The sequence below is a fragment of the Penicillium longicatenatum genome (assembly GCF_028827895.1).
Source record: "Penicillium longicatenatum strain IBT 33135 chromosome Unknown contig_7_segment0_segment0, whole genome shotgun sequence".
NCBI lineage: Eukaryota > Fungi > Ascomycota > Eurotiomycetes > Eurotiales > Aspergillaceae > Penicillium > Penicillium longicatenatum.
In genome coordinates, this window is record NW_026643124.1 from 3,273,975 (window position 1) to 3,301,544 (window position 27,570).

The following is a 27,570-nucleotide window of genomic DNA, read 5'->3' on the forward strand; positions in this document are numbered from 1 at the left end:
TAGGTCATGATAGAGTTGCATTCCATCAGGTTAAACAGAGAAGGTGTGTTTCAGGATGCCGGAAACTTAAGGTGTCATTATTACCTTAACCTTACTAGCGCAGTCATGTGACTATATACTCATGTCGATACAGTAGGTACACGCGTATGTGACTTAATAGTAAGATACAGCTTAAGATGCCAGTAATGTCATATGAGCAACCATAAAGCTGGCCTATTGGATCTAAGTCAGACCGGTATACAACCATTTGGCAGACAGTGTCACTCAACTTTGAGCACGCCACCCTCCGGCTGAAAGTTGGCGAACAAAAACGAGGAGAGAAGTCGCTTGAGCCTAGATGTTTTGTTTTTTATACAAATTATAATTCAAGACCCTGTAAGTCATGAAAATGTTAATGTAATTATATATGTTCTAGTAAAGTAATTCTAAGTAGCAAACTCCTTGGACGCAGCAGTCCACTGCGCCACCCATGCATTAAATTTATCAACCTGCAACTCATCTGTAGCCCAAGAGGTTACAAGACGAACCATAACACGTCCATCATCAAGCTGTTCCCAAATATAGAAGCGGAATCTATCCTGCAGCCTGCGAACCAGATTCATGGGCAAAGTAACAAAAACTTGATTTGTTGCAGTCTCCGCAGCGAGTTCATGCCCTAGCTTCTCAAAATTAGCCGAGATCTTCTCAGCCATTGCATTTGCATGTCCAGCCAATGTGAAAAACAGATCATCTCGGAAGAGCTCCACAAATTGAACACCCATGATACGGCCCTTCGCCAGCAAAGCGCCGTGTTGCTTGAGGTGAAAAACGAAACCCTCAGCCAATTCCTTCTTAACGACAATGGCTTCGCCCATCAAAGCACCAGCCTTCGTTCCACCGATCCAGAAGATATCGGAATACTCAAAGATGTCACGGAGTGTCATATCGTTCTTCTTCGAGCAGAGCGCCGTTCCGATTCGAGCTCCATCCACGAGAAGCAAAAGGTTCAATTGCTTGCACAGAGCGGACAAATTGCTCAATTCACGTTTTGTGTAGACTGTTCCAGTCTCCGAGGCATTGGAGATATAAAGAAGCCGCGGCTTGGCCATGTGCGGGAAGAACTGATTTTGCTGAATCGCTTTTTGCAGATTGGTCGTTGTCATCTTGCCATCAACCGGTGGGACAAGAATAAGCTTGTGTCCAGTGGCCTCAATGGCACCGGCTTCTTTACAAGCAATATGTCCCGTTTCAAGGGTAATAACCGCCTCATAAGGCCGCAGACAGCTGGCAATTGAAATTAAGTTCGCCGATGTGCCACTAGGGACAAAGAAAATTTCCGCTTCATCTTCAGTGCAATTGATTCTCTCGCGGATCAATTGCCTGGCAGTGTTGCTGTATTCGTCACCGCCGTATGAAACTTGTTGAGTGGAATTTGTGCGCAGGAGAGCCTCCAAAATCTGTGGATGGGCACCCTCGCTATAGTCGTCCATAAGACTGTATGGAGGGCATGCCTCGTCTTGGCAGAGATTGGTTGAAGGCATTGTGTGCTTATGCAGTGTTCCCAATGTTGAATGGCAGGGAATTTGAGGAGTTTCCACAGAGCACAATGTTAAAAATAATTACGCAATTCAAGGATGGCAAATTTGAGTCACGGTGGACTAAATAGAACGTTCGGGAAAGAAAAGATAAGGTCGGGAATGATAGCTCGGGAATGCTGGATTATTCCCGAGCCGGGAATCCCTTGCACGGAATATCAGTTCTTATCATGTAATTGTGGGCACATTTTGAACAAAATCAAGGTCTGCTGGTCTAGAATACATTCTAATAAACTTTGGAGGGGTATTCACGAGGGGTGAACCCGGGGCAGTCCTGGAACCCCGGACTTTGGAGTATCCAAGATGCTTCTTTAGGACCAGAAATTTTAGGCATGTCGAATGGTCTATCGGCGTGGGTATTGATGAGAAATGTATGAACTGACCTCAGTCTGATTTTAACTTTTCGAGAATATCGAATAGATAAAGAAACCGGAAAATGCTAAAAGATAAACGGGAATCAAAAACGCCCGGCTATTTACAAATGGCAACATTGCCCACCAGAATAAACCAGTAATATACAGTAAACTCCTAAGGTCATGCAAGATAGAACCCGAAGACCCGGATTATCCGCGAGGAAGCTACTCATCCATTTCAGATTTGAGATGATCTCCCTCTTCAGATAGGCCTTCCTCCAAGGGAACGCGCTGATAAAGCCGGACCCGCCAGCCTCGGATGAGCAGATAGCTGGCCATGATGCCAGACATGACTGCCAGAAGTAAAATGAGTGCGAAGAGACCTCCGATACTACGGACGGTCGTATATGAATTAGAAAGCATTTGAATTGCCTTCCTGACCTCAGCATCGGCCGTGTCACTTAAGGATGATAAACGGCTCGGGTCACTGAGCTTCTTGCTCGATGTGCCACCTTGGGCGGACGAAAGCTTGGATGGATCCTGGGGTCTCGGAAGTCCGGACTGACCTGCATATCCGGCTGCCATCCAATCAGGGAATTGGGTCCGGTGCACCTTCGAGGTGCCCATGACGTGGCCGTCACGGTGCACAGCCTCGACGGATATCCAATCCATGTACCCGCTGGCGATGAACATTGTTTCGAAATCGTACTTGGAGACATTGCCAATGAATACCGGTGTATCGAATTCGGATGCCTGGGCGTAGAAGTTCCACCAGGCCACATCGGTGGCACCGTTCCAACTAACGTGCACAGTGGTGATGAGGTTTGTTTCATCACTACCGAAAACAGAAGCCACGAGGTCTGGAGGAGTATTCGGGCGACCGATGAATTCGGATTTGTAGGCGCGGTAGTTCGAGAAGCGATCTGAGGTGAAACTGGCGCTCATCAAGACTTGTCCCTCGGGGGAAAACTCAGAAATGTAGCCGCCTTGACTCCAGCACACAAACATGTTCTTATTGGCCAATAATTGTGAGTTGCCACGGAGACGGGTGAGGCCCTTATCGGGTCGATTATAGCGATTGAGGACGCGGGCGGTCATTGGGGATGTGCCAGTTTCCAGTTCGACGATCAATGCCGACGAGATTTCCTCTTCGGCAAATTCCTCATCGGACGCATTGTTCAAAAATGATATAACGTGACGGGTTCCGGATGACTCGACGAATTTGGCGTCGTGTTGTTTAGAGAAGACGAAATCTTGAGCGAAGTCACTATTTCCCTGTCCTCCCAGACGCCACACAATAGTTCCAGTCTGTCCCGAAACGAGGTAGATGGTGTTCGTAAAACGCATGGAGATCAAGTAATCACCATTGTCGTTCTTGTCCACAGCATTGATATGCACATAATCCCAGCCAGGAGCTCCTTCTACACGGGAGCTTGGGCTGTAATGGACGGTTTCCGCCAATGGAACCTCAGCAAACGAATTCCAGTGGTAAAGAACATCCGCGGTGTTGATATCAAGCTCCGCGAATCCACCATACTCTAACCAGGTCTTTTCCTCTGGGCGACCAAAGGCTTCCAAGGTTATTTCCTCCGAGAGATAGTTTGTAACGACCGCGGATTGGCCATTATCAAGGACATTGAACTCGTGGATATCGAAGACTCCAAGATCCTTTCTCAAGGGGATTTTCCGGTAGACTTGATAGTTTTGGTCCAGGATCATACCATATCCTCGTTCACGCCCGTCGTGACTGTATTGCAAGATGAGAGAGATGTAAGTTTCGTTATGGAGTGTAATGGTTTTGAAATCGAAAACGTTGCGGTTGTCAAACATGGGGGCTCCAGTCCAGACGAGACGCTATTCCAAAAACTCGGGGTCAGCTGTCTCTCACGAAACGATGTCATCACGAAACGATGTCATCAAGATTAAGACGTACTCCATCCTGGTCGTAAATGTGGGGACCAGTTTGATATTGTTCGTAGAGACTGGTGGGTTCGTCGGGCGCGATGTGTAGATAAGGCGAGACAAACCAGTATCCCGGACTAACGCGATCGCGATGTTCGTAGTTGATGTTGAACTTGACAGCCCTGGCGTCCGGGAGCTAAGAAGACAAGGCGAGATTAGTGCGCTGGTCGTCGAGGGATCGCTGGCCACGCTTACCGTAACGAAGGACATCAAGTCGTCGTTCGAATGCCAAGCGACAGCATTCTGCGCGAGCAGCAGCAATATGCCCTGCCAGAACATGATGATGATGTGGAAAGAGCGACACGGACAGGATCAAAAGAAAGCCATGAAGGAGCGCAGAATCAGCGGCCAGGGGACGGAAGGGCAGTGCGCAGATCGCATTCGCAGATCGGTAACACCGTGACCATTGATTGACCAGAGGGGTCAAGGCTGGAACGGTAGGTAAAATTGGCGATTGGAGGGTGGACACGGGGACTTCTGGGCCCAGGTGGAGCCAATAGGGGCCGGTAAGCATTTCTCAAGCGCCCTGATGACGCATACTTTAATTATTGGTGCCTGCTTGCCCCTTGTTTACGAGAAACACGAAGATCAGTGATAGTGATGTGTTCTATTCAAAGCAGAGTATTGTACATATGCACAGTACTGTCAATGTATTTGTTGGATTTTTCTGATTGGACTACACTTACTCCGCCGATGGTGCCATTTCAGGGTCTGGTTGCGCAAGGCTTGACACCCTTGGATTCCATACAGTACAAGTCATCGGCATGTCATTCTAAAAATACCACACTATATGAATTGTACTGATTTGACATGCCCGTTTAATCAATCAATGGCAACGCCATCGGATATACTTACAATGGATCATTGACAAAATGCCCAGACATGCCCAGACCAAAGTGGACAAAGCAGACCAACAACAGGTGGCAAAACTGCAGATCCCGTTTCAGATCATGTGATTAGTTGGGTCCACCAGACTTAATGGGCATCATATTGTACAACCCGGAACGCACGATGTATATCGATATTCAGAGGTCGAGTATCGAGTAGAGGAAACTGGCAATTTAGAGCTTCAATATTTACGTCGTGCTTTACGCTGTATCATAGTAATTGACTCGGTGATGCCGGATACTGGAGCAATCGACAAATGCCGAGATCCGGAACAGCGTTCATAACAAATTCAAACCCCACCGCCTTCCTTATCCACCATGCAACATTCATCATGTAGACTCCAACCCTACTGTAACAATTACATCAATAATCGACTTATTCTGTCGAAAAATTTTCACCATGCCAGACCCAAAGCGCGAGTTCAGTCTTGCAATGCCAATACCATACATCCAGCAACCGGCAGAGCGAGTTGAGCAATTGAAAAGATTTCTCCAAACTGAATTTGGCCAAGCCGAACGAGTCAATGTCGAGGCCCTGATTCGCATGTATGAGACTGGCGAGCTTGGACCACAACAAATCGGCGATCCCCCGGCGTATCTTGTGGAGGGACATCGTGTCCATACCGACCCACATGAAGATATGTCGGTACTTAATAACGCCATGAAATGGTGCGAGGTATGTTGTTTCTTTATCCATCCAACTATCACCTATCTATTATATTGGAACAAACTAACGATATTTCTAGACTTTAGACTATCGACAGTGATGCAGCAACAAGCAGCCCAGGAAAATATCATATAAACCCGTATGGTATCCTCAATAATCCCTTGCTAATTCTACTTTGTTTTGAATATCAGCAGCAACAAATGATTTGTCGTTCTTTATCAGAAAATCTCTCTTTTCGGCCTTCTCTGCAATGCACCAGATATTTCAAAACCTAATCACAAATCGGAGTTATCAATTAACATGAACTAGCTGTAAATATCACGAACTAGATACAGTCTAACTTGCTAACCAAACAATTCTTTCCTAATGGACACACTATGCGTCCTCTGGAGAGCGTAATTATCAGCTTGCCGTTCTGAGGGTTATGCCCAAAGATTTGATTTTGAAAATGTATTCGGCTCCATGTACTCTTCACTTTTGGATAGAGGTTGTTGGGCTATAACTGTTACGCGGAAGAACTGGAATGGTAAATCGGCATAGCTATAAATTGAAGTGATAAGAAGAGCAAATAACATAGTGGGTATCCTCAGCTAAATCAAATCAAATGTAGAAGGCGGGCTTGTGGGCATTGTTTTTCCGCAGATTCAACACAACTTGAACATGCGGGAATCCGAGTTTGGACTGCTGGGACCAAGCAAGCAGACCAGCCGTCTTCAACATGTTTTTAATCTGCCGGCCATTCAAGTCCACTTGAGCCAGCTTATCAAGCTGTGCACTCGTAAACTCTTCGGTGTTGTCTGTCCTCTCGATGAATTGAGCCCAGATGAGGCGTCGGGAAGTCGTGTCGAGGTCTTGATAGGCAAGCGCCACGTGGATACGAGACTCAAACGCCGGGTCGATGTTCTCAGCTCGGTTCGTAGTAAGGAATAAGATACCCTGTATACAATTTTAGTGAGCGTTCCGTATCAATGGGAAAGGTCGGACAGTCTCACCTCGTAGTACTCCAACATCCGTAGGAAGATGGAAACCAGCTCATTTCTCATCAGATCAGTTGCAGTTCGTGCCTCCATAAACACGTCAGCTTCGTCCAGAAGCAGAACAGCGCCCCATTTGGGAATCATGCGCAGGATATCCTTGAGACTTCTTTCCACCTTCTCAGCGCTGATTCCTAGGTCACCCGCGCTCATGGCATAAAGAGGCACCTGCATCACTTCAGCGACACTCTCAGCAGTTAATGTCTTTCCCACTCCTGGAGGGCCACTGAGTTGCATAATTATGCCACGACCTTTGCCCTGGACAATGTCGTCGAAGTTATCCAGGTGCTTAGACTGGGCTTTCGCAAAAGCCAAAATGAGGTCCTTGAAATCCTCCTGGCCTTTAGGTAGAACTAATGAGTCAAAGGCATGAGTGTTCCACTCGATATCTTTCGAATTATCGAGGTAGAACTGCAGCCACTCCTTATCCTTGATTGAGTACCCGTGCACCATAGGGCTTGCGATTACCCACTCTGGCTCGGTCAATTCTTGCGGACATTCACTCTCTCCGTAGACACGAACAGTCTCGGTGGGATGGAAGACGTTGAAAGCTTCAGTATCAATGATGATTCGGCTGTTGACGTGATACTTCATGATCTCGTCGTTGAAGAACCCATTCGCGACACCCTCGTAGGCTTTGTACTTGTACCCCTTGTACGATTCCCAAAGTTTACCCCTTGTGATCAAAGATTCGCGAATGGAATCCTTATCAGTATGGTACTTCAGCGGAGATACAGCCAGCGATGTAATAGGAGCAGTGCCGACAAAGGGGAAAATTTTGAAGTCTTCCTCCCGGTATCCAAAGTCCTCGCCGTCAAAGTCTACATATTGGCCGGTGATGATCCATGCCTTTGTACGGCAATCGATCGCATCATCATGAAATTTAAATGCGCGGGTTCGGCCACCGGAGATGGCGATAATCTCATTGCCAGGCTCGAAGATTGTCCAAATCAGGGTGTGAGTGATAACTCCATTGCGAATCATGTCCTTTTTGCGGGCAATGACATCGCGAAGTTCTTCCTCGATAACCTTGTATAGAAGATCCACGTGCTCCTTCGTTGTTGGGTCCTCCTCTTCTTCACGGAGTTGGATAAATTGCTCCCATCGGTGAACTATGGGCTTGAAGGGGCTATAGAACTCGAGCCGTTCGAGCGTGGTTGTGACACCAGGGTAGTCTTCCAGCACTTTACCCAGGAACTTCTTTAACGGCTCGCTCTGAACAATGACTGAGTGGACCGAGAGACTCTTGCGCCCATCATAGCATTTGGCATTTCGCACAATCAATGCGTATTGTGCAGACTCCTCGTCCTCAGCTGGTGCTACAAGGCTCTCTGGGTAGTCCTTGGTCCATGATGTGTTGCCACTCTCGTCGGGCTTCGTCTGATACAGTTTGTGAACATCACAGATAGAGCCATGAGGCTCATACTTTTTCTCTTCCTCTTTGTTCTCCTCGTCCGTTTTGTCTTTGGTCTCAGTTTTGTCTTCAGTCTTGCCTTCTTGTGGTATATTAGCACATGTGCTTCCGATGTTGCGGGTAAGAATTTACCTGATTTATTCTCCCCATTTGTCAGGATTCCGTTGGTGTCTTTCTTTTCAGCAGCCTCTCCCTTGGCCTGTTCATCCGAAGCTTTATCCACTTTCTGTGTTGTATCCATACTCTTCGTCTCTGTTCCGTTGGTCATGGTATCCTGTGTTGTAGCACCGTTTGTAGCGGAGGGTTCAATGGCATCAGTGGATTCGCATGCGGCAGCTCCGTTCGTCATTTTGACCTTGGTCAAATCGTGGGCGGTTTCTATTATTTCAGATGTTAGATAGTTTTTAAAAGGTGCCATTACACTCATATTCACCCAATTCAGTAGCTTTTCCATTAGTCACAGCAGTAGTAGCGGTCTCTTTTACCACTGTACCGTTGGTGTCCTGCGCCATGATTCGATTTGATGGAAGCCAAGTGTGATAGAGAGAATAGGGAATGGGGAATGAAAAATGGAAAATTCCGCTCTGACAGAAGCGGGGAAATAGATAAAAGATGAGAAGGAATCGTAAGCATAAGAAAAGTTAACAACAAGGGAAGCGGAAGCGCTGTCAGCTAAATACAATCTCTTGCCCTGACAACAAGGCAGCCACGTCTGCAATGCTGCCTGTATCACACGGGCTCACTGAGCTGGTGCAAGGCTCTCTATAGGTCTATACACACTTCAGCGGGTCGATCTGCAGCTCCAGCCCCACTGAGTAATCGGCAGAGCCTCGTGAGTCACCCTACTCCGCCTCACATTGGGATCTCGACCAGTCTCTTTTGAGTTCCCGAAACCTCAGTCTGCCTTGTTTGGGAGCTGATATTCTTCCCCAATGACATGTTTTGGGTTTATTGAGTCAATACAAGTGGCACCATGAGCTGTGCTGTGGAGACATTTTAAAGTGAGGCTGAGCGGTTTTCAAACTACAGGTCTACCTTGGAGCCTCATTAAGTAGAAAAGCACGGTGTTGTCCAAAGCACTCGGAAATTGTCGTTCAATCGTCATTTTCCAACTGGATAACACCAAAGTAAAGAATCAATCGGTCTATGATGTCCCCTCACTGCCACAAATCACATGCGCCAAACTCTCCAAATCCTCCGTAGATGATTTCCTAAATGGTTCAGAAATCTCCTCTAATCGCGAACTGCGAATGCCGTCAATCGAGACCTGATGGTCTCCTCGGAGTCCTGTGTGTCCAATTCCCGCAAGACACCTGAGGCAACGTCGTAGATCAGCCCGTGGACCTGGAGTCCACGTTCCTGGATCGCGTTGAGGACGGCACCCTTCTGCTTGACCACATCCAGACCCTCGCGCACATTAAGCTCAACGAGCTTGAGTGCTGCCTCCTCCTCCGACAGGCTCTGCAGCAGAGCAAGATTGCGCTCGCGCACGAGACGCAGCGGTAGCAGCCAGGGATCCAGAATACCGAGTTGCTTGTTGCCCATGGCGGCGGCAACGCCACCACAGGCGGTGTGGCCGCAAACCACGACGTGATTGACGCGCAAGTGCTGCACGGCGTACTCGATGACGGCGCCGGAGCTTAGGTCACCGGGGTGCAGAATATTGGCAATGTTGCGGTGGACGAAGACATCGCCGGGCTTCAGGCCCAGCAGGGTGGTCTCCGGGCAGCGAGAGTCGGAGCATCCTAACCACAGGATCTGGGGTTGTTGGCCGGTCGCGAGGGTAGGGAAAAGGTCAGGGTGTTCGCGGGCAGTCTGAGCGGCCCATTCTTTGTTCTGCCGCAGAGCGGACGAGTAGCGATCTGAGTTGGGGGTGTTAGATTGATCGGCGTTTGCGCTGGCGGGATTGGAGGGGTTGTGTTTTGCGCAGAAGGCAGGAGCGGAGGTCGAGAAAGAAGAACGACATGAAAGCCACACAGGCAAACGAGGGAAATGAGAGGAAAGAGAGGAAATTGAGGGGTTTGATGACTGGCGGCCTGCTCTGCTATGCGCCGCCTCCACGGTGCGCGCAAATGCGCTAGGTCGCACGGCCAATCGTGCGACGTTCATGACGAACGGTGGGGGGGAAACAGGTGTTCGGGAAGGAGCCAATGACAAGAGCAAAGAATGCAGCCTCGGCCTTCAAAGATATACAGAAAATAAACAACACTGACCGTCGACTCCAGGAATCGACTGGTTCGGTGTGCGCCGTGCGTATCCGGTGGTCCGCGGGGGATGAAACAAGATGTTGGGGAAAGAAAAAAACGATTGGGATGGAGAGAACCCGCTAAGAAGTTTAAAATTCAACGCCGATCAACGTACCTTCTGCAGACATGACGATGAAAACTGAGGGTCGACGACTGAAGAAAATGCCAAGAGGAGAAAAGAGGAGCAAGTTCTAGTAGATAAAAAAAAAATCAGGTACGAGAAAGGGGGTAAAGTCTCTCTTGTGGTGGGCGAACGTGTGGGCGAACCTTCCCGAGAGGACAGCGAGATCGGCACCATCGGTGAAGCATCTTGTGGTTGGGCCAAACATACGATTTCGACATTGACTTAAGTCTTTTCATTTCTCATTTCTACAAAATAGCAATCAAGTCAAGTGCGCAAGAAACGCGGCATAAAATTCAGAACGCATATATACAAACAGCTTTTAAGCCGCACCACCGCGACCTCCAACACTCAACAAAGTCTTCTTCTGCTCCTCAGTGATACGGGCAAGCGGAAGCGGACGGGCCCCAGCGACGGTCGGGGCGGGGAGGAATCCGGTTTGCACCAGATAAGAGGCATACAGACCAACCAACTCCTCGGTCACGCCAGCACCAGCAGACACATCAACTCCTGACCATGCGGCGTCGGCCTTGAGAGCCGCAGCAGCATTGGTATCTGATAGCTCCGGAGCCTTGGTGTTGGAAGGAAGGTCCGAAGTCACAAAGTGGTAGAGTGGCATGCTGTTCAGGGGTTAGTACTGGCTAATAGAATGAAAAGTATGGAAACTTACAGAGCATGCTGAGAATCCTTGTCGTCGTGCTGACCGTCATTGACATATTGCTCCAGGGCCATAGACCAGGGAACGTAATCAATTTGCGGGACCTTGTATCCATATAGTTCGAGAGCACCAAGGAACTGCGTAGAATGAGGGGTTAGATGCTTGCTTTTTTGAAACCGTAGATAGCTTTCTTACCTGGTTGAAACGCAGACGAGGGTGTCCAGTGACGTGAGCGACACCGACAGGGGTGCGAGGAGGGTGGAAGGCAGTGGCAATGACAATGCGAGCCACGTGGTCCACTGGAACCATGTTGACAGTGTTGTTGATGTTGGGACGGGCAGACAACTGAATGCAACCCTTCAACATGCGAATCAGGAAGTCATCGGTGTTGGTGGTACCGGTGGTAGAGTCACCCAGCACGTATCCAGACCGAATAATCGTTCCCTTCAGTCCCCGGCGACCAGCCTCACGGACGAGGTACTCACCGGCCCACTTACTCTGGCCATAACCAGTGCCGAGACCAACGGCACTGCCCTCGAGATCATCTTCCTCGCTGACACCATCACCACCGGCCGCAAGACTGCGCTCGGATTCCTCTACATAGTAATCCTTATCAAGGGCACTAGTGGAGCTGACAAAGGCAAATTGTTTAGCTTTGCCGGTAGCACACAGCTTAAGGGCATCTATGGTACCCATCACATTGGCGGGCTTGAGGGTCGCGTAAGGGTAGACCCAGTGAACAAGGGCACCGTTGTGGATCACAGCATCGACACGGTTTGTAAGATCATCCCACAAGGACTGCGACAGGCCAAATTGCGGGTTGCCAAGGTCACCACAGATGGCTTGAAGTTTGTTGTCGCTGGCCCAAGACTCATCCCAGAAGCCATAAGCACGGCACGTCGACCGAAGTCGCTCAAGAGCCTGCTCCTCACTCTTGGCACGAACCAAGGCAACAACCTTAGTGGAGGGAGACTTGCGAGTGAGCAGATCACGAAGAATGTGGGCACCAAGGAAACCAGTGGCTCCGGTAAGGAAGATGGTAGGCTCGCTATCAAGCATTGGCTCCGTCCGCACAGGGAATGCCTTGGGAAGCTCGCTGGCCAACTTCCGGGCATCCTTAGAGTATTCATCGTCGGGCTCATTGTGAGCTTGTGCGGCACCCTTGTCAGGGTCGTCGCTAGTCGCAAAGGACTCTCGGTCAAGCAGACGATCAATCTCACCAGCAAAGCCCTTCAAGGTAGGGCTGCGGAAGATAGAGTTCATGCTAATGTCAATACCCCGCCACTTGCGTCGCAAGTCGAAGAACATCTGTTGCGCAAGAATACTGTGACCACCAAGATCGAAGAACGAGTCATCGGGGCTAATCATACGGGAGGTCACGTTGGGGATGAGCTTGGCCCAAATCTGAGCAAGAGCCTGCTCAGTCTCGGACAGTGCTTGAACCGCGGAGGAGCGGCGGCGAGGGGCGGCGGCACTAAGCTCCGCGGTGTCAGGGAAAGGCAGAGCGGGTTTGTCGATCTTGCCGTTGGGGTTGAGCGGCATACGCTTGAGAGGAATGATAACAGTAGGCACGGCGTAGGTAGGGAGCTTGCTGCGGAGATGGTCGCGAGCATCATCACGCAAAGGACGGAAGCGTCGCAGCATACCAACCATACCATCGGTAGAATCATCGTCTTGAATACCTTTGCTCTCCAGCCACTGAGCCCACTTGCTCATATCGGGAACGAAGTAGCTGACCAGAGTTGGCTCCTCGAACTTGTCACGTCGGACTAGAGTGACATTCTCACGGACCAAGGGGTGACGAGACAGGTGAGTATCAATTTCACCCAGCTCGATACGGAAACCACGAATCTTCACTTGGTCATCAGCACGACCCGAGCACTCGACGTCACCAGTTGGAGTGTATCTTCCAAGGTCACCACTGCGATAAAGGCGATCTCTTGGGCCAACATAGAACTCCCGCCACGGCTCCTTGCCGTCCTGAGCCTTATCCTTCTCAGTCCAGACCTCAGGCTTCACAAACCAGTTGGTCAAAAACTTCTTGGTGTTCAGATCGGGGGAGCCCAGGTAGCCTTCAGCGAGACCGGCAGCACGCACGTAGATCTCACCAACTTCACCGATGGCGCAAATACGAGTAGGGTCAAAGCGGTTAACAACCAGCATTTGAACATCCAGCATACCACCTTAAAAAAATATTAGCTTTTATCATAGTAAATGGTGAGAAGGGTCTCTTACGGCCTGCCGGGATGACATCCTTCATAGTATCAAGGTAGCCCTCCTGGCTCGAGTAGCTAGGGATTTCAAAGTAACTCACAGCACGCTGAGTCTCCGTGGTGCCGTACATGTTAGTAATGAAACAGTTGGGAGCCAGACCCTGGAGTGAGCGGCAGTCACGCTTGATTAAAACATCGCCGACAAAGAAGGCATGGTGAAGAGCCGGGAACTGCGCCGAGGCACCACCGACAAGAATTTGACCCATAGCTGGAGTCAAGTGAGTAACAGTAGCACCATACTGCTGCATCCACTCCGCGAGCTTCTCATTCTGAATATCTTCCCTGGCTGGGACCAATAGCTCGGCACCCAAGAACAAGGGAGTGAATATATCTCTCTGGATGGGGTCGTGCGCAATACCGCTCAGCATGGTGAACTTGTCGTTGGGAGTGAGCTTGAAGGTTTCAGACATCCAGGGGAAGTAATAGGCAAGAGAGAAGTGGCGTCCGCGGACACCCTTGGGGCGACCCTCTGAACCAGATGTGAAAGACAACGTCGGAGTCGAATCAGGGCCGACCACGACACCAACGTTATTAGACTTCAGCTCCACCTGGTTTGCAAAGATATCCTGACCATCGACGGTACCACCAACAAGGGTTCCATCGTCTTGAAGGGCAAGAGCAGGCACTTCTGTGCGGAGCTCGAGGTTCTCGGCGATGAATGAGCGGACAATATCCGAGAGCTCACCAGCATCCCGAGAGGCCTTGGCAATGCTGACTAGTGCACGAGGACGAGCAACATCCAAATAAATATTTTGACGCTCCGGGGGATATGCGGGATCGATGACGGAGAAAGTAGCACCAGCCTTCAAGACACCCATGACAGCAACAACCAAGTCGACGCCGCGGTAGGCATACACCATGACGACTTCACCGCGTTGGATACCGGATTGCACAAGATGGTGTCCGAGAATGTTGGAAGCCTCATTAATCTGCTTATAAGTGAACTCTCGGTGGGGAGAGTTGCTTGACTTTGTCTCCACTACGCAGACCTTCTCGGGGTGCTTCTCTGCATTGGCAGAAAAGATATCATGAATAGCACCACGGAACTTTGACCAGTTCAGGTCCTTGGTTGGGTCTGGCAGAAGAGAGCGCTGGTCTTCGGTCATCATATCCACCCGGCCAATGGCCTCCTCCGGGTTCGCCGCCGCATTGATAGTGATCTGAGCAAGTTGCTTGAGAATAGTAGCAATGCGAGCACTTGAAAAGAGACGCTGATTGTAGTAGGCACCCAGCTCAACCTCTGAGCTTCCCGGTGCAACGTTGATCACCAAGTCAGTGCTATCAAAAGTGTTGGCAGGGTATTCCTGTGAGGCGGCAGGGGCATCGTAGGCTGCGAATCGGAAAAGGATGGGAGGTTGTTCGGACTTGGACTTGTCCTGAATGTAAGAGCGGAGGCTACCGAGGGGCACGATATCGGAGGCACCTTCTTGGAAGACCTTGAGGGCATGGTTAGTATATTTCCAACAAACAAACAATTTCAAATAACCTGTCTTACCTTGTCCACTTTAGCATACAGCTGAGTGAAGGTCTCCGACGCACTAATGGGGACCCGGATAACGAACGGGCGGCCATCATCACCAACGCTGGTGCCCACGGCGATGTCCTCGTCGCCGGTCAAACGAGCAACCAGGACCACAAAGGCAGTCAAGAAAACGGTAAAATCCGAAGAAGAGGACCCCGACAGCTTCTTCACAGCTAATTGGGTATCCTTGGGGAGCTTGACAGACTCAAAGGCCTCAATGGTGCGTTTGCCATCCTGCTTTTGGGTGTCGGGATAGTCCCGAGTCAATGGCGAAACAGTCAAATTATTTAAGCGCTGGGACCACTTTTCCAAGCGCTCTTGCAACGAAGCCGTTCCCACAGCCATGATTGTAACAATGGCAATGCTTCGTACAAGTTTGCGGGAGACTTGTAAAAAGCACAATGAGTCAACTATCCCCACGGAGGGGCAATGAAAAGTCCGATTTCGCCATGGTTAACTGCATATCATTGGTTGGATTGCTTTCCCCACAACAAATTGCGTATCCCCACCGCCTTTGTGCTCGCATGTCATAGATCATAATTCATGATGGCGAAGGATTTGGAAGATGCATGATAATATACATAAAACGTAGACGAGAAAATAAAACCCGAGCAACTGAATGGTCTTAGTAACTGAGTTCCATCTATAATATACATTACTCAAGTATGAAACGAGACTATGGACGGATCAAGGAGGCGTAATAAGTTGACAAGTTCCACAGTGTATGAGTAAGCGAAAACAAGGGCCCTTGAATGCCTAAGGCGGACAAAGGTGGTCCTTGTCTCGCGTTCAGGGGAGATTTGTCCCGACTGACATCATTGAATCAAGGGAGCGCATTTTCAGGCGCATAGGACATTTCGATTGAGGGAATAATCTTCTATCTCATTTCGACATAATCGCCAACTGTTTGTCAATATTGGAATCGCCGCATCCGGTTCCTCGCGACCTATCCCCAAACAGTATCACGGGCACGGTTCCACGACTTGAGCCCGTGTTACTTTTCTTTCTTTTTGATAATTTTGTACCCAACAGACCTTTGTGAAGGTCTGCTGGTGGATCGGATGTGCGCAAGATGATTCCGCATCGCAGCACAGGTCTATTGGCTATTATTGTTTTTGTTGCCCTTCTTCTATTCATCTTCTCGTCCTCGCCCATTCCCAATCCCACCGTCGAGGGAGAAGCAGCTTCGGGTCCTGCCAAATTTCTACCTCAGCCTCATCTGCCTTCTTTGAGTGATCTTAAACTTCCGACATTCCGAGCCCCTTCACACGAACCGCCGCCGGAAGAAACCAACAGCACCAGCGGCGAGTCTAAATGGTTTAGCAACTGGGAATGGCTGAACCCATTTTCCTCCGCCATCACCTTGGACGAAGATCGCTCCGTCCTTCCTCCCCTACTCGACCGCCGCCCGATATACACGTACTATAATCCCAAGTACAACCCCAAGAAACACTCTAGCAGCGAACAAAAGGAGGACCAGAATGCTGATGCGGAGCTTCTTCTGGCCTGGCGCCGAGCTTGGTTTGCTCAGGGATTCCGGCCAGTTGTTTTGACACCGGGAGATGCGATGAAGAACCCACAATATGAATTGGTGCAGAAACTCACAATCTCACCCGAGTTGGAGAATGAGGTCTTCCGCTGGCTGGCATGGGGTCATATGGGATCTGGATTACTCGCTGATTTTGAGTGCTTCCCAATGGGACGGTACGATGACGATCTATTGAAGGCTCTACGACAGGGCACCGAACCTGAATTTATAATCCGTTTCGATAACTTTCAGGGCGGCCTTTTTTCGGCAGAGAAGCACCGCATCGATGAGGCAATCGATGGTGCTGTGAAGAAAATGGACGAAAAATCCACATCGTTTGGGGAGCTCATCAACCCTGAGCTTTTCAAAGTGATGACCCCCAGCAGCCTTGCTTATTACAAACATGCCACCATCGGCTCCCACTACCCGACATTGCAAGAAAAGATGAGCCATAGCCCGTCCGGTGGACGAATGCTATTGGCCCAGCTTATCAATTCCCATCTTCACAATACTTTTCAGAATTCGTTCCCAGCTGGCTTGGCCGTGCTGAAGCCATTTCCTCAGCACACCACTGCCCTTGTGGAACCCGCATTACGACTAGCGAAGGCACTCATCCAGTGCCCAGAATCTCCTGTCCCAGACTCCTGTCCACCCAACCTTCCCGATTGCCGTCCCTGTGGCTCTTCGAAGCAGCCCATGCTCATTAGCCAGCCTGCTACCTACAAAAAGACCAGTTTCTTATTCACCATTGGCACACTACCACACCCATATACCCTTGTCAGCCTGCAGAAGAGCTCTGACGAGGTCACCACACGTCAAATTCGCCGGGAAACTGAGCGTGATGCATGGTTGACCGACGTGACCAAGGAAGACCTTGGCCCAGAAATGGGCAGCTCCTGGAGAGGGATGGCATTTAAGCAGGTAGTCGCTGGCGATCAGGCTATTGCCACCTCCCTATGGATGACAGTCGAGTCTCTGCCTGCGGAAGCTGGCCAGAGCCTTCCTTCCGAGCTTCTTGATGAGTTCGAATGGCAGTTTGGATTCAAGATCCCTCGCGCCGGTACCATCGACCCGAACGCAGCCAGTGATAAAGAAAGTGTGCAGAACAAAAACCCCAGCCAGCAAGGCGTGGCCAGGGAATATGAGCTCCTCCAGAAGGCTCGCAATGTAATCAACAGCGAACAGCCCGACAGTTTGAGTAAAAAGAATGTCGCTGAAGCCTGGAATCTGGCCGATACCGAGGTTTGGCGATTCGTGAAGGCCTACCGGTACGTTGACCTGTATTGCATCAGTACATTATTGAGCTAACTTTAAAATCTACAGCGCTCGCTCTGTTGTTGAGCGCAAGAGATGGGAAGAGGAAGAGAGAGGATTTGCAGGCTCTAAAGCATAAGCGCTGACTATGTTTGCTTTTCTCTTTCTGTCTCTCTTTTACCCCCTTCTATACTTTCTTACACTTCCATCTCCTTCTACAGTGGCTATGGTCCTCAAGGCTGTGGTCCAGTATATGTATTTTTTTTTTCTGTGTGATGTACTCCAGCATTTCCGGCGTCGTGCAATTTTTCATATAGAATGAAGGTTCCAAGTTGGTTAGTAATACACCGGGTTCTGATAGGCGTCCGTCCATATCGGACTGTGGCGATCCCCGCATGACACCCAACTGGTTCCACGGTGGAGCTCGGGTGGGGTTCCCTATCGAGTTGCGATAACTCATCCGCACTGTTTGCCCCTCTCACTGGTTATATGACTTAACTTCATTGCCATCGAGCTTTAGGAAGGTCTTTGCGGTTCCCCAGATATATAGACCAACATGAACACCTGAAGACGTGATTTACTGTCCTATCCTGCCTTTTATTTCCCCCTTCATCCAAGGTTGTCGCAATGGCGCCAGGCATCTTAGAAACAGATTCTGAGGTTGCAGTCGAGAAGGTGACCTCGCTGGCGCAGCTTACCGAGGACTGGGATGATACAATCCGATTTTATCTAAACGGTACTAAGGTTGCCGTCGATGCTGTCAACCCTGAAGTGACACTGCTGGAATACCTGAGAGGTATCGGGCTGACAGGAACGAAGCTTGGTTGTGCCGAGGGAGGATGTGGTGCTTGTACAGTGGTATGTGTCCATCAAATCATGCGATCATAATTATATGTAATCTTGAATCTTGCTAAAAACAAGCTGCTGGCTCTCAGGTAGTTTCGCATATCAACCCTACCACAAAGAAAATATATCACGCCTCCGTCAACGCTTGTCTTGCACCCCTGGTCAGCATCGATGGAAAACACGTCATCACAATCGAAGGAATAGGAACTGTGAACAACCCCCATGCGGTCCAACAACGGATCGCTGTTGCAAATGGGAGTCAATGTGGTTTCTGTACCCCGGGAATCATCATGGTATGTTACTAATGGCCTATTACTCTGCCCCTGGAATGTCTTACTCGAAGACTGCTTTACTAATATCATACAGAGCCTATACGCCTTGCTCCGAAATGACCCTACTCCTGATGAACATGCGGTCGAAGAGGCCTTTGATGGAAACCTGTGCCGCTGTACGGGTTACAGACCTATCCTTGACGCCGCCCAGAGTTTCAATTCTCGCAACAACTGTGGCAAAGCAAGTGCCAACGGTGGTTCTGGTTGCTGCATGGAAAAGGGCGCCGGGGGCTGTTGTAAGGGATCTTCTGCAACAATTGATGAGGAGAAGCCGGAGCCAAAATTCCCAGCCCCCGACTTCAAGGCTTATAGTCCGGATACAGAGCTGATCTTCCCGTCGGCGCTGAGGAAGCACGAGTTCCGACCCCTAGTATATGGAAACAAAAAGAAGAAGTGGTATCGGCCTGTGACAGTTGAACAGCTCTTGCAAATCAAAAATATCCACCCGGATTCCAAATTGATTGGCGGAAGCACGGAAACCCAGATCGAGATCAAATTCAAGGCTATGAACTACGCCGCTTCAGTTTATGTGGGCGATATTCCCGAGTTGAAGCAGTACTCCTTCCACGATGACTACCTTGAAATTGGTGCCAATATATCGTTGACAGACTTGGAGTCCGTCTGCGAGGAAGCAATCAGGCGTTATGGAGCCGTTCGAGCTCAGCCTTTCAAAGCGATTAAGAAACAATTGCACTATTTTGCTGGACGACAGATTCGAAATGTTGCATCTCCAGCTGGAAATCTGGCAACCGCATCCCCAATCGCAGACTTGAATCCGTGTCTCGTCGCGACGAACACCACTCTTGTTGCCAAGTCACTCTCGGGAGAGAAGGAAATTCCTATGACAGAATTCTTTGTTGGCTATCGTAAAACCGCTTTGCCGCAAGACGCTATCATCTCCAGCCTTCGAATTCCTGTTGCTGCCTCCAAGGGTGAATATTTCCGTGCTTACAAGCAAGCGAAGCGCAAGGATGATGATATTGCTATCGTTACATCTGCACAGCGTGTCTCGTTATCCGAGACCAACGATGTGATTAGTTGCAACCTTATCTTTGGTGGCATGGCGCCGTTGACTGTGTCTGCGAAGAATGCCGAGGCTGCGCTGGTTGGCAAGAAGTTTACCGATCCTGCAACACTGGAAGCTGTGATGAGTGCATTGGAAATTGACTTCAATCTTCCTTTCGGAGTCCCCGGTGGTATGGCGACTTACCGCAAGTCGCTAGCAATGGGCTTCTTCTATCGATTCTACCATGATATTTTGTCCGGCCTTGAAGTGAAGTCTTCGGATCTTGACCCTGATGTGATTGCTGAGATTGAAAGAGCTATCTCTACAGGAGAGAAAGACCACGAGGCGTCTGTGAAATACCAGCAAACAATTCTTGGCAAGGCTACCCCTCATGTCTCTGCGCTCAAACAGGCTACCGGCGAGGCGCAGTATACCGATGATATTCCAGTACAGCAGAACGAACTATTTGGCTGTATGGTACTATCTACCAAAGCCCACGCTAAAATTATCAGTGTGGATTACGCGGCAGCGCTGGACATCCCGGGTGTCGTTGATTATGTTGATCATCGAGACTTGCCAAACCCTGAAGCTAATTGGTGGGGCGCGCCTGTTTCTGATGAGCAATTCTTTGCTGTCGACAAAGTGAACACAGCCGGTCAGCCGATTGGTGTCATTCTGGCCACAAGTGCCAAGATTGCGGAGGCAGGTATGCGAGCGGTAAAGGTGGAGTATGAAGACTTGCCTGTCATCCTCACTATTGAGGAGGCAATTGAGGCGGAGTCTTTCTTTGGTCACTACCGCTACATAAAGTGTGGTGACACAGAAGAGGCCTTTAAGCAGGCTGATCATGTCTACGAAGGCGTTTCGCGAATGGGTGGTCAGGAGCACTTCTATCTTGAAACCCAGGCATGTCTCTGTGTTTGGAAACCAGAGGATGGTGAAATGGAAGTATGGAGTGGCACACAGAACCCAACTGAGACGTAAGTCACTGAAATTTGTTTGATTTTATACATGATGGTACTAATTGCTATGGAAGGCAAACATACATCGCCCAGGTAACTGGTGTGGCTGCGAACAAGATTGTTTCTCGTGTCAAGCGACTTGGAGGTGGTTTTGGTGGCAAAGAAACGCGCTCTATCCAGCTAGCTGGAATCTGTGCTACTGCAGCCGCAAAGCTGAAGCGACCGGTTCGCTGTATGCTTAACCGAGACGAAGATATCCTGACTTCAGGCCAACGTCACCCATTCATGTGCAAGTGGAAGGTGGGAGTCACGAAGGAGGGAAAGCTCTTGGCCCTTGATGCAGACGTTTATGCCAATGGTGGCCACACACAAGATCTTTCTGGTGCTGTTGTTGAACGAAGCTTGTCGCATATTGACGGCGTGTACAAGATCCCCAATGTTAACGTGCGAGGTCGGATTTGTAAGACAAATACGGTCTCAAACACTGCGTTCCGTGGCTTTGGTGGCCCACAGGGTCTTTTCTTCGCCGAATGCTACATTTCAGAGATTGCGGATCATCTGAACATTCCTGTTGAGGATCTACGAGCTCTGAACATGTATCAGCCTGATGAAACCACCCACTTCCACCAACCCCTCAAAGATTGGCATGTTCCGTTGATGTATAACCAAGTCCTGGAGGAGAGTAACTACAACGAGCGACGAAAGGCTGTGACACAATACAACAAAGAGCACAGGTGGTCCAAACGTGGAATGGCTATTGTACCAACAAAGTTTGGTATCTCCTTTACAGCCCTCTTTTTGAATCAGGCGGGTGCCTTGGTACACATTTACCACGATGGTAGTGTTCTTGTTGCCCACGGTGGCGTCGAAATGGGACAAGGTCTTCATACAAAGATGGTCATGATCGCTGCTGAGGCTCTTAAAGTGCCACAGGACAGCGTCTTCATCTCCGAGACAGCTACCAATACCGTTCCTAATACATCATCGACTGCCGCATCGGCCAGCTCCGATCTCAATGGCTACGCCATCTTCAACGCTTGCGAGCAACTCAACGAGCGACTTAAACCCTACCGTGAGAAGATGCCAAACGCGACAATGAAGGAACTTGCTCATACAGCATACTTTGACCGTGTGAATCTCTCCGCGCAAGGTTACTACCGAACTCCTGATATCGGCTATGTATGGGGTGAGAACTCCGGTCAAATGTTCTTCTACTTCACACAAGGTGTCACCGCTGCCGAAGTGCAGATTGACACTTTGACGGGTGATTGGACACCGCTACGTGCCGACATCAAAATGGACGTCGGTCGTACAATTAATCCCTCCATCGACTATGGTCAGATCGAGGGCGCCTATGTCCAGGGCCAGGGTCTCTTCACCACGGAAGAAAGTCTTTGGCACCGCGCTTCGGGACAGATCTTCACCCGTGGACCTGGTAACTACAAAATCCCCGGTTTCCGTGATATCCCTCAAGTCTTCAATGTCAGCCTGCTTAAGGACGTTGAGTGGGAGAACCTGCGCACGATCCAGCGCTCGCGTGGTATTGGTGAACCGCCCCTTTTCATGGGTAGTGCTGTTTTCTTCGCTATCCGTGACGCATTGAAGGCCGCTCGAGAACAGTGGGGTGTTAAGGAAGTCCTGAGTTTGCGGAGCCCTGCTACGCCAGAGCGTATTCGGATCAGCTGTGCCGATCCCATCGTCGAGCGCGCCCGGGTTCAACCCAAAGAAGGCGAGCAGAGCTTCTTTGTTGCTATCTAGTAAGATCATCTTTTTTTTACGATTCACGGCATGTACGACAACACCTAAAAAAAAATAACTTGAATTATGGCCTTGAAGAGAATGAACTTATTTGCATTTGTACTTTTCCCGCGGCCAATTGTGTTTGTTTTCCGTTTCTAGTTCTATCGCGATGTAGGGGGAGGAACGTCAATAAATATAGGTCACCATGTAGTTCCAGCGAATTATTATTTCTCTCCAGATTTTTCGAAGGCCAATAAAACGATCGGATTGTGTAAAGCCACGAAAGCCCGTCAGAAAAGGTTCCGATGTACAGTTTCCCGAGACCGTCGGCAAAACCGATCGCCGGGTTCGGACAAGTAACACGCTCTCCCCCAGTAACAAGCGCCAAAAAATATGAAGGCTCCACATCGTGCCCCGGAGCGTCTTCAGAATTTTTTCTTGGCTTAACTGGGGTAGAATTACTTTTCTTGATCTGAATCATTTTCTAACGAATGCTGGCATAGTTCTCTCCAATTGAAGGTGTTTTGCTGGGTTTCGGGCTTCTGTTCTTCCGGAATTCGATCTATAGAGAATTTCTATATCCGGAGAAGGGCCGCCGCACGGAAAAACTCAGATCTTCAATTTTGCCCATCATGACTCATGAGGAGCGTTACGATGTCGAGGGCAAGAGGGTGATTGAAGGACCGTTCCCTGGTGACGAGGAGAAGCCCTTTGATGCAAAGGACCTGGAGCCCTTTGGCAATGAGGAGAATGCTGAGGTTCAGTATCGGACCATGAAGTGGTGGCACTGCGGCATGCGTGAGTTCGCCTTCAATTCCCATTGATTAATATCAGGAGTATGTGTTCTAACCAATATTCTAGTCATGATTGCTGAGAATGTCTCTGTGGGTATCCTGTCGCTGCCTTCTGCTGTGGCCACGCTTGGAATGGCTCCGTATGTGATCTGACTCATCTTTTCTATGGGATGCATGAGCTAATATGTATACAGTGCTGCTATCATGATCATTTTCATTTCTGCCCTGTCTTGGTACACAGGTTATGAAATTGGTCAATTCAAGCTCCGCCACCCTCACATCCACAGTATGGGTGATGCCGGCGAGCTCTTGATGGGCCGTTTTGGACGTGAGTTGCTCGGAATCGGCCAGCTGCTGCTCCTGATTTTCCTCATGGCGAGCAACATCCTCACTTTCAACATCTTGATGAACGTGCTCACCAATCACGGCACCTGCACCCTCGTCTTTGGTGTCGTCGGTCTAATCATCTGTTTCCTGGGCGCCTTGCCCCGTACCATGGACAAGGTCTACGTGATGTCTGTTGTTTGTATGTTCAGTATTCCTTGAGAGCACCCGATAGTGCCATGATCCAGTCAAACTAAGATATGCCTTGGACTAACTTCTTCACAGCCTTTGCGAGTGTCTTTGTTGCCGTCATGGTGACCATGATCGCCGCCGGCGTTGAGAGCAAGGGTCATATCCCGATCCAATCCACTACTGATGTTGGATTCAAGGAGGGCTTTTTGGCCGTGACTAATATTATTTTCGCCTATCGTATGTTAAAAGTCCTGATCTTGTGGAGTAGACTAGCTAACGATCTATCTAGTTGCCCACGTTGCATACTTCGGTTTCATGTCTGAGACCGAGGACCCCCGGACCTTCAACAAGTCCCTTGCCATGCTTCAGATTGTCGACACTGTTCTTTACCTGATCAGCGCTCTCATCATCTACCGCTATGTTGGACCCAACGTTCAGTCGCCTGCTATCTTGTCTTTGAGTCCCATTATGAGCAAGATTGCGTGGGGACTAGCTATCCCTACTGTAGGTCACATTTTATATCCACTGAAGTCTAGTCGCTGTTGCATGCTAACCAAATGAAAGGTCATTCTATCCGGTGTCGTCTTGGGCCACGTCGCCTGCAAGTATATCTACGTGCGCATGTTCCGTGGCTCCGACAAGATGCACAGCCGCAGTCTCCTCTCCATTGGAACCTGGGTTGCTATCTGTATCGGTGTCTGGGTCATCTCTTGGGTTGTCGCGGAGTCGATTCCCGTGTTCAACGACCTGTTGAGTCTTATCGTATGTATTATCAAAGGTCGCCCTGCAAAATAACCGTAGCTAACGAGAACCTTTACTTTGCAGAGTGCTCTTTTCGGAAGTTGGTTCAGCTGTATGTCTTCACAAATCACCCTCTCCTGCTCTGCTGTTTTAAATGCTAACGTGCTGGATAGTCGGTCTCCCTGCTGTTTTCTGGTTCCACATGAACAGGGGTCAGTACTTCAAGAACTGGAAGAAGGCATGCCTAACCATCATCAACATTGGCGTCTTTGGCTGTGCCTTGGCTATTGTAAGTTTACTTCTACATCCCTAACGCTGTGTGCCAGATACTAATTGTCATTTAGTGTGGATTGGGTCTTTGGGTGTCTGGCGTCACGATTCACAATGATTCTAGCTCACAGAGCTGGTCTTGCGCTAATGACGTATCGGCGTAAGCCTCTAAACTACCTATCTTCCACGATAGGATGTAAAAACTTTTGGCATATCCTTTTGGCTTTACGCATAGATGACGGATGTATATAGCGACTTAGAAATGCATTACCACTACGACGATGATCTTGAGGATCATTATTGAATCAACCTTGGAATTGTGATATAGTAATGTAACAAAAAAAGAATATCACAACGTAATGTTGTTGTAGTAAAGAGCGATCGCTGAAATCTATACATTTGTTGATTTTTATCACCAAATAGGAAACAATCGAAAAAGAGAAGAATAACATAAAATTTTGGAAACTCCCGAACAGTTATGCTTGTGATGATACGAATAAAAAGAATATACTCCAGGGCTATGCAATAGTCTTTTCCCGCCTAACCCTTCACGTCATACTCCACACAATTACTCTGTCTCAAAGTAGCTGTGGAATCTACTTGTAAAGTCCTCTGACCCGCAAATCCCAGTTTTTCGTCGGGATATGCATGAGCATCATGGAAAGGATCATTCTGTACAGCCACAGCCCTCGCCGCACTAGCTTCATACCTTGGAGCCGGAGGCGCACCACCCGAAGCAGCCTTTGGCATAGCTGTCAAAGGAACATCGGTGAACCCGCGAGGACCAGGCGGCAGCTGGGGGTTGTTAGGCACAGGGTCCATAGCATGACCACCGCCATCACCGCGATTCCGATCACGGCCCCACCACAGGAACATTGCACGGAAGACGCCCATCATAACGATAATCACCCAAATGAGGAAGATGCCAGTTGCGATGATTGTTTCCAGACGAAGAGCCTCATTTAGCGCGTGGATAACTTCATTAACGACTTCAGTTATCTTGTTAGAGGTCTCATCGCCTGCGTTGGAGAGAAAGCTGTCATCGGAAGAGTCGTTTGTGATGCTCTCGTTTGCACCCTTTGAGAAGACATCATCTGGGAATAGAGGGAAGTTGACATGCGCATTGTCCGAGACCCAGGTGAGGCCCTTTTCGAAGCTGGCGATCTTGAGGCCGATCAAGCAGTTGAATACTTCTTCAATTGGGTCTTTGAGGATTGTGTCCCCGAATGTGTCGTTGAGAACGCCGGTGACTTTTTCAACAAAGACATTCAGAGTATCGTTGACTGCGGTGGTGGTCGTATTCACCCATCCCAAAACGTTGGTGTTGATTTCGTTGTCAAAGTTGGTAATGTACCCGTTCGCATCATCCGCCCACTCCGTTGAGGCATTTTGCAAGGCTGACACCACTTTATCAGCATACTGGCCGACTTCGGCACTGAGCGCCGGGACTTCCTTTGAGATTTCGTGGAGGATAATCCATTGGAACAGACAAGCCAGCAGGGAGGCAATGGCAAGAGCGAGCACAAAGAGTGCTGGCATTGTTGTTGCATATGCAATAGCCCACCGAACGATAATTTGTCGCCGGCTGTTACTAAAACGGCTTGCGGCTTTGATACCAGCGGCGGCGGTATATGGTCGGGAGACAATGTAAACAACGTCCATGGGGTCATGAGCTTCCTTCCGAACGAGTTGTGCACGCTCCTTCATTTGACGCCACCTTCGAATTTCTTGGTATGCGGAAGGAATACAGGCCAAAACAGCTGCAACGATGCAGACGATAATGAAGATTTTCCGGGCGGTTATGGCAACATCGGTTACTCCGTCAAAGAAGCTGTTGATCCCATCGTTGTCATTGCAGAATGTCAGGGATTTTTTAGCGGGAATGGAGAGGACTGAGCTGTCAAAGCTGTAATTGCCCAAGTGGTCGTTGAGTAGTTTCTTGACCTCCTCAAAGGGCGACTTGATCACATATTCAGTAAAGTTTTCAACAGTAGCGAAGCTGGGGATTGAGTTGTTGAGTTTGCTAATGCTCGTGTCGACAGAAGAAGGAATGGACCAATCGTTCAGCTCGGCGAGAGAACTGTTGAGATTGAGGGTTGGGATAGAAGCGCCTAGGTCATTGATCAATGAAGTCACATCATTGAGAGCCGTCTCAAATGTGCCAACGACGCTTGTGATATCTGACTCCACAGCCTTGATGGTTTTATTTACTCCATCAATAACATCCTCAATAAGCACCGTTGCTGCCTCCACCACACCTCGTACAGCCAGGGTAATCAGACAGAGGTAGGTTTGGTACATCATCTTGAGGACAAAGATAATAATCTCTTCAGCGGCGGTGATAACGAGATCTAACATGGAGTTCAAACCACTGACGGCATTGGTGACACCGGCAGCTGTCAGCTCGTTGACTCCCCCTGCAAGATAGTGTGGCATCGATGCCATAGCACTGCCCATGGATTCGACCGAGGTACATGCAGAGAGGGCTTCGCGCTTGGCACTGGCCATGTCGCTTCGTATGTTACCGATGGCTAACAAAAGTCGAACAAGTACAAGGAGGATCAAAATTGTCCAGCGATTGATCCAAACTTGTGACAATCGGGCTCTTAGGCCGAGATAAGGTGTAAGTCCATCTGGATGAGATGGAATAATGCGTCCATCTTCTGGATTGTGTGCACCATATGGTGGAAGCAGCGGAAATATTGTTCGTGTGGATTTTCCAAAAACCATTGTGATAGGGTGACTGGCCTCCAGGGCCTTGGGAAGAAGTTGTTGAGCGGAGATCGGAAAAAAGTTCGAGATGTCACGGTCAAACCAATCGAGAATAGAAGAAGATTAGACGAGGCCGACAGAGAAAGGGAAGTATATTG

The 27,570-nt window shown here is 49.2% G+C and overlaps 10 protein-coding genes across 10 annotated transcripts; 4 read left to right on the forward strand and 6 right to left on the reverse strand.

Moving 5' to 3' along the window:
• Positions 1 to 425: 425 nt before the first annotated feature.
• On the reverse strand, positions 426 to 1,520 carry N7484_011473 (threonine aldolase family protein; the record flags this gene model as incomplete). The annotated part of the gene is made up of 1 exon (XM_057121860.1): positions 426 to 1,520. The coding sequence occupies one exon, from the start codon at positions 1,518 to 1,520 to the stop codon at positions 426 to 428; it is 1,095 nt and encodes a 364-aa protein (XP_056967614.1).
• Positions 1,521 to 2,152: 632 nt separating this feature from the next.
• On the reverse strand, positions 2,153 to 4,168 carry N7484_011474 (uncharacterized protein; the record flags this gene model as incomplete). Its single annotated transcript, XM_057121861.1, has 3 exons — positions 2,153 to 3,781; positions 3,861 to 4,025; positions 4,085 to 4,168. 3 exons carry the CDS (start codon positions 4,166 to 4,168, stop codon positions 2,153 to 2,155), a joined length of 1,878 nt encoding a protein of 625 aa, XP_056967615.1.
• Positions 4,169 to 5,176: 1,008 nt separating this feature from the next.
• N7484_011475 (uncharacterized protein) lies at positions 5,177 to 5,543 on the forward strand (the record flags this gene model as incomplete). Its single annotated transcript, XM_057121862.1, has 2 exons — positions 5,177 to 5,452; positions 5,523 to 5,543. The coding sequence occupies 2 exons, from the start codon at positions 5,177 to 5,179 to the stop codon at positions 5,541 to 5,543; spliced, it is 297 nt and encodes a 98-aa protein (XP_056967616.1).
• A 500-nt stretch (positions 5,544 to 6,043) lies between these two features.
• On the reverse strand, positions 6,044 to 8,240 carry N7484_011476 (ATP-binding protein; the record flags this gene model as incomplete). The annotated part of the gene is made up of 3 exons (XM_057121863.1): positions 6,044 to 6,379; positions 6,436 to 7,970; positions 8,024 to 8,240. The coding sequence occupies 3 exons, from the start codon at positions 8,238 to 8,240 to the stop codon at positions 6,044 to 6,046; spliced, it is 2,088 nt and encodes a 695-aa protein (XP_056967617.1).
• Positions 8,241 to 9,124: 884 nt separating this feature from the next.
• N7484_011477 (carbonic anhydrase) lies at positions 9,125 to 10,000 on the reverse strand (the record flags this gene model as incomplete). Its single annotated transcript, XM_057121864.1, has 1 exon — positions 9,125 to 10,000. One exon carries the CDS (start codon positions 9,998 to 10,000, stop codon positions 9,125 to 9,127), a length of 876 nt encoding a protein of 291 aa, XP_056967618.1.
• Positions 10,001 to 10,580: 580 nt separating this feature from the next.
• Positions 10,581 to 15,056, reverse strand: aarA (L-aminoadipate-semialdehyde dehydrogenase; the record flags this gene model as incomplete). Its single annotated transcript, XM_057121865.1, has 5 exons — positions 10,581 to 10,878; positions 10,929 to 11,053; positions 11,112 to 13,099; positions 13,152 to 14,625; positions 14,685 to 15,056. 5 exons carry the CDS (start codon positions 15,054 to 15,056, stop codon positions 10,581 to 10,583), a joined length of 4,257 nt encoding a protein of 1,418 aa, XP_056967619.1.
• A 727-nt stretch (positions 15,057 to 15,783) lies between these two features.
• Positions 15,784 to 17,632, forward strand: N7484_011479 (uncharacterized protein; the record flags this gene model as incomplete). The annotated part of the gene is made up of 2 exons (XM_057121866.1): positions 15,784 to 17,507; positions 17,563 to 17,632. 2 exons carry the CDS (start codon positions 15,784 to 15,786, stop codon positions 17,630 to 17,632), a joined length of 1,794 nt encoding a protein of 597 aa, XP_056967620.1.
• Positions 17,633 to 18,120: 488 nt separating this feature from the next.
• Positions 18,121 to 22,397, forward strand: N7484_011480 (putative xanthine dehydrogenase HxA; the record flags this gene model as incomplete). The annotated part of the gene is made up of 4 exons (XM_057121867.1): positions 18,121 to 18,351; positions 18,429 to 18,632; positions 18,706 to 20,657; positions 20,714 to 22,397. The coding sequence occupies 4 exons, from the start codon at positions 18,121 to 18,123 to the stop codon at positions 22,395 to 22,397; spliced, it is 4,071 nt and encodes a 1,356-aa protein (XP_056967621.1).
• Positions 22,398 to 23,011: 614 nt separating this feature from the next.
• On the forward strand, positions 23,012 to 24,864 carry N7484_011481 (uncharacterized protein; the record flags this gene model as incomplete). Its single annotated transcript, XM_057121868.1, has 9 exons — positions 23,012 to 23,177; positions 23,241 to 23,313; positions 23,368 to 23,699; positions 23,783 to 23,926; positions 23,979 to 24,193; positions 24,254 to 24,451; positions 24,515 to 24,542; positions 24,604 to 24,719; positions 24,775 to 24,864. 9 exons carry the CDS (start codon positions 23,012 to 23,014, stop codon positions 24,862 to 24,864), a joined length of 1,362 nt encoding a protein of 453 aa, XP_056967622.1.
• A 376-nt stretch (positions 24,865 to 25,240) lies between these two features.
• Positions 25,241 to 27,430, reverse strand: prm1 (pheromone-regulated protein PRM1; the record flags this gene model as incomplete). Its single annotated transcript, XM_057121869.1, has 1 exon — positions 25,241 to 27,430. One exon carries the CDS (start codon positions 27,428 to 27,430, stop codon positions 25,241 to 25,243), a length of 2,190 nt encoding a protein of 729 aa, XP_056967623.1.
• Positions 27,431 to 27,570: the final 140 nt, after the last annotated feature.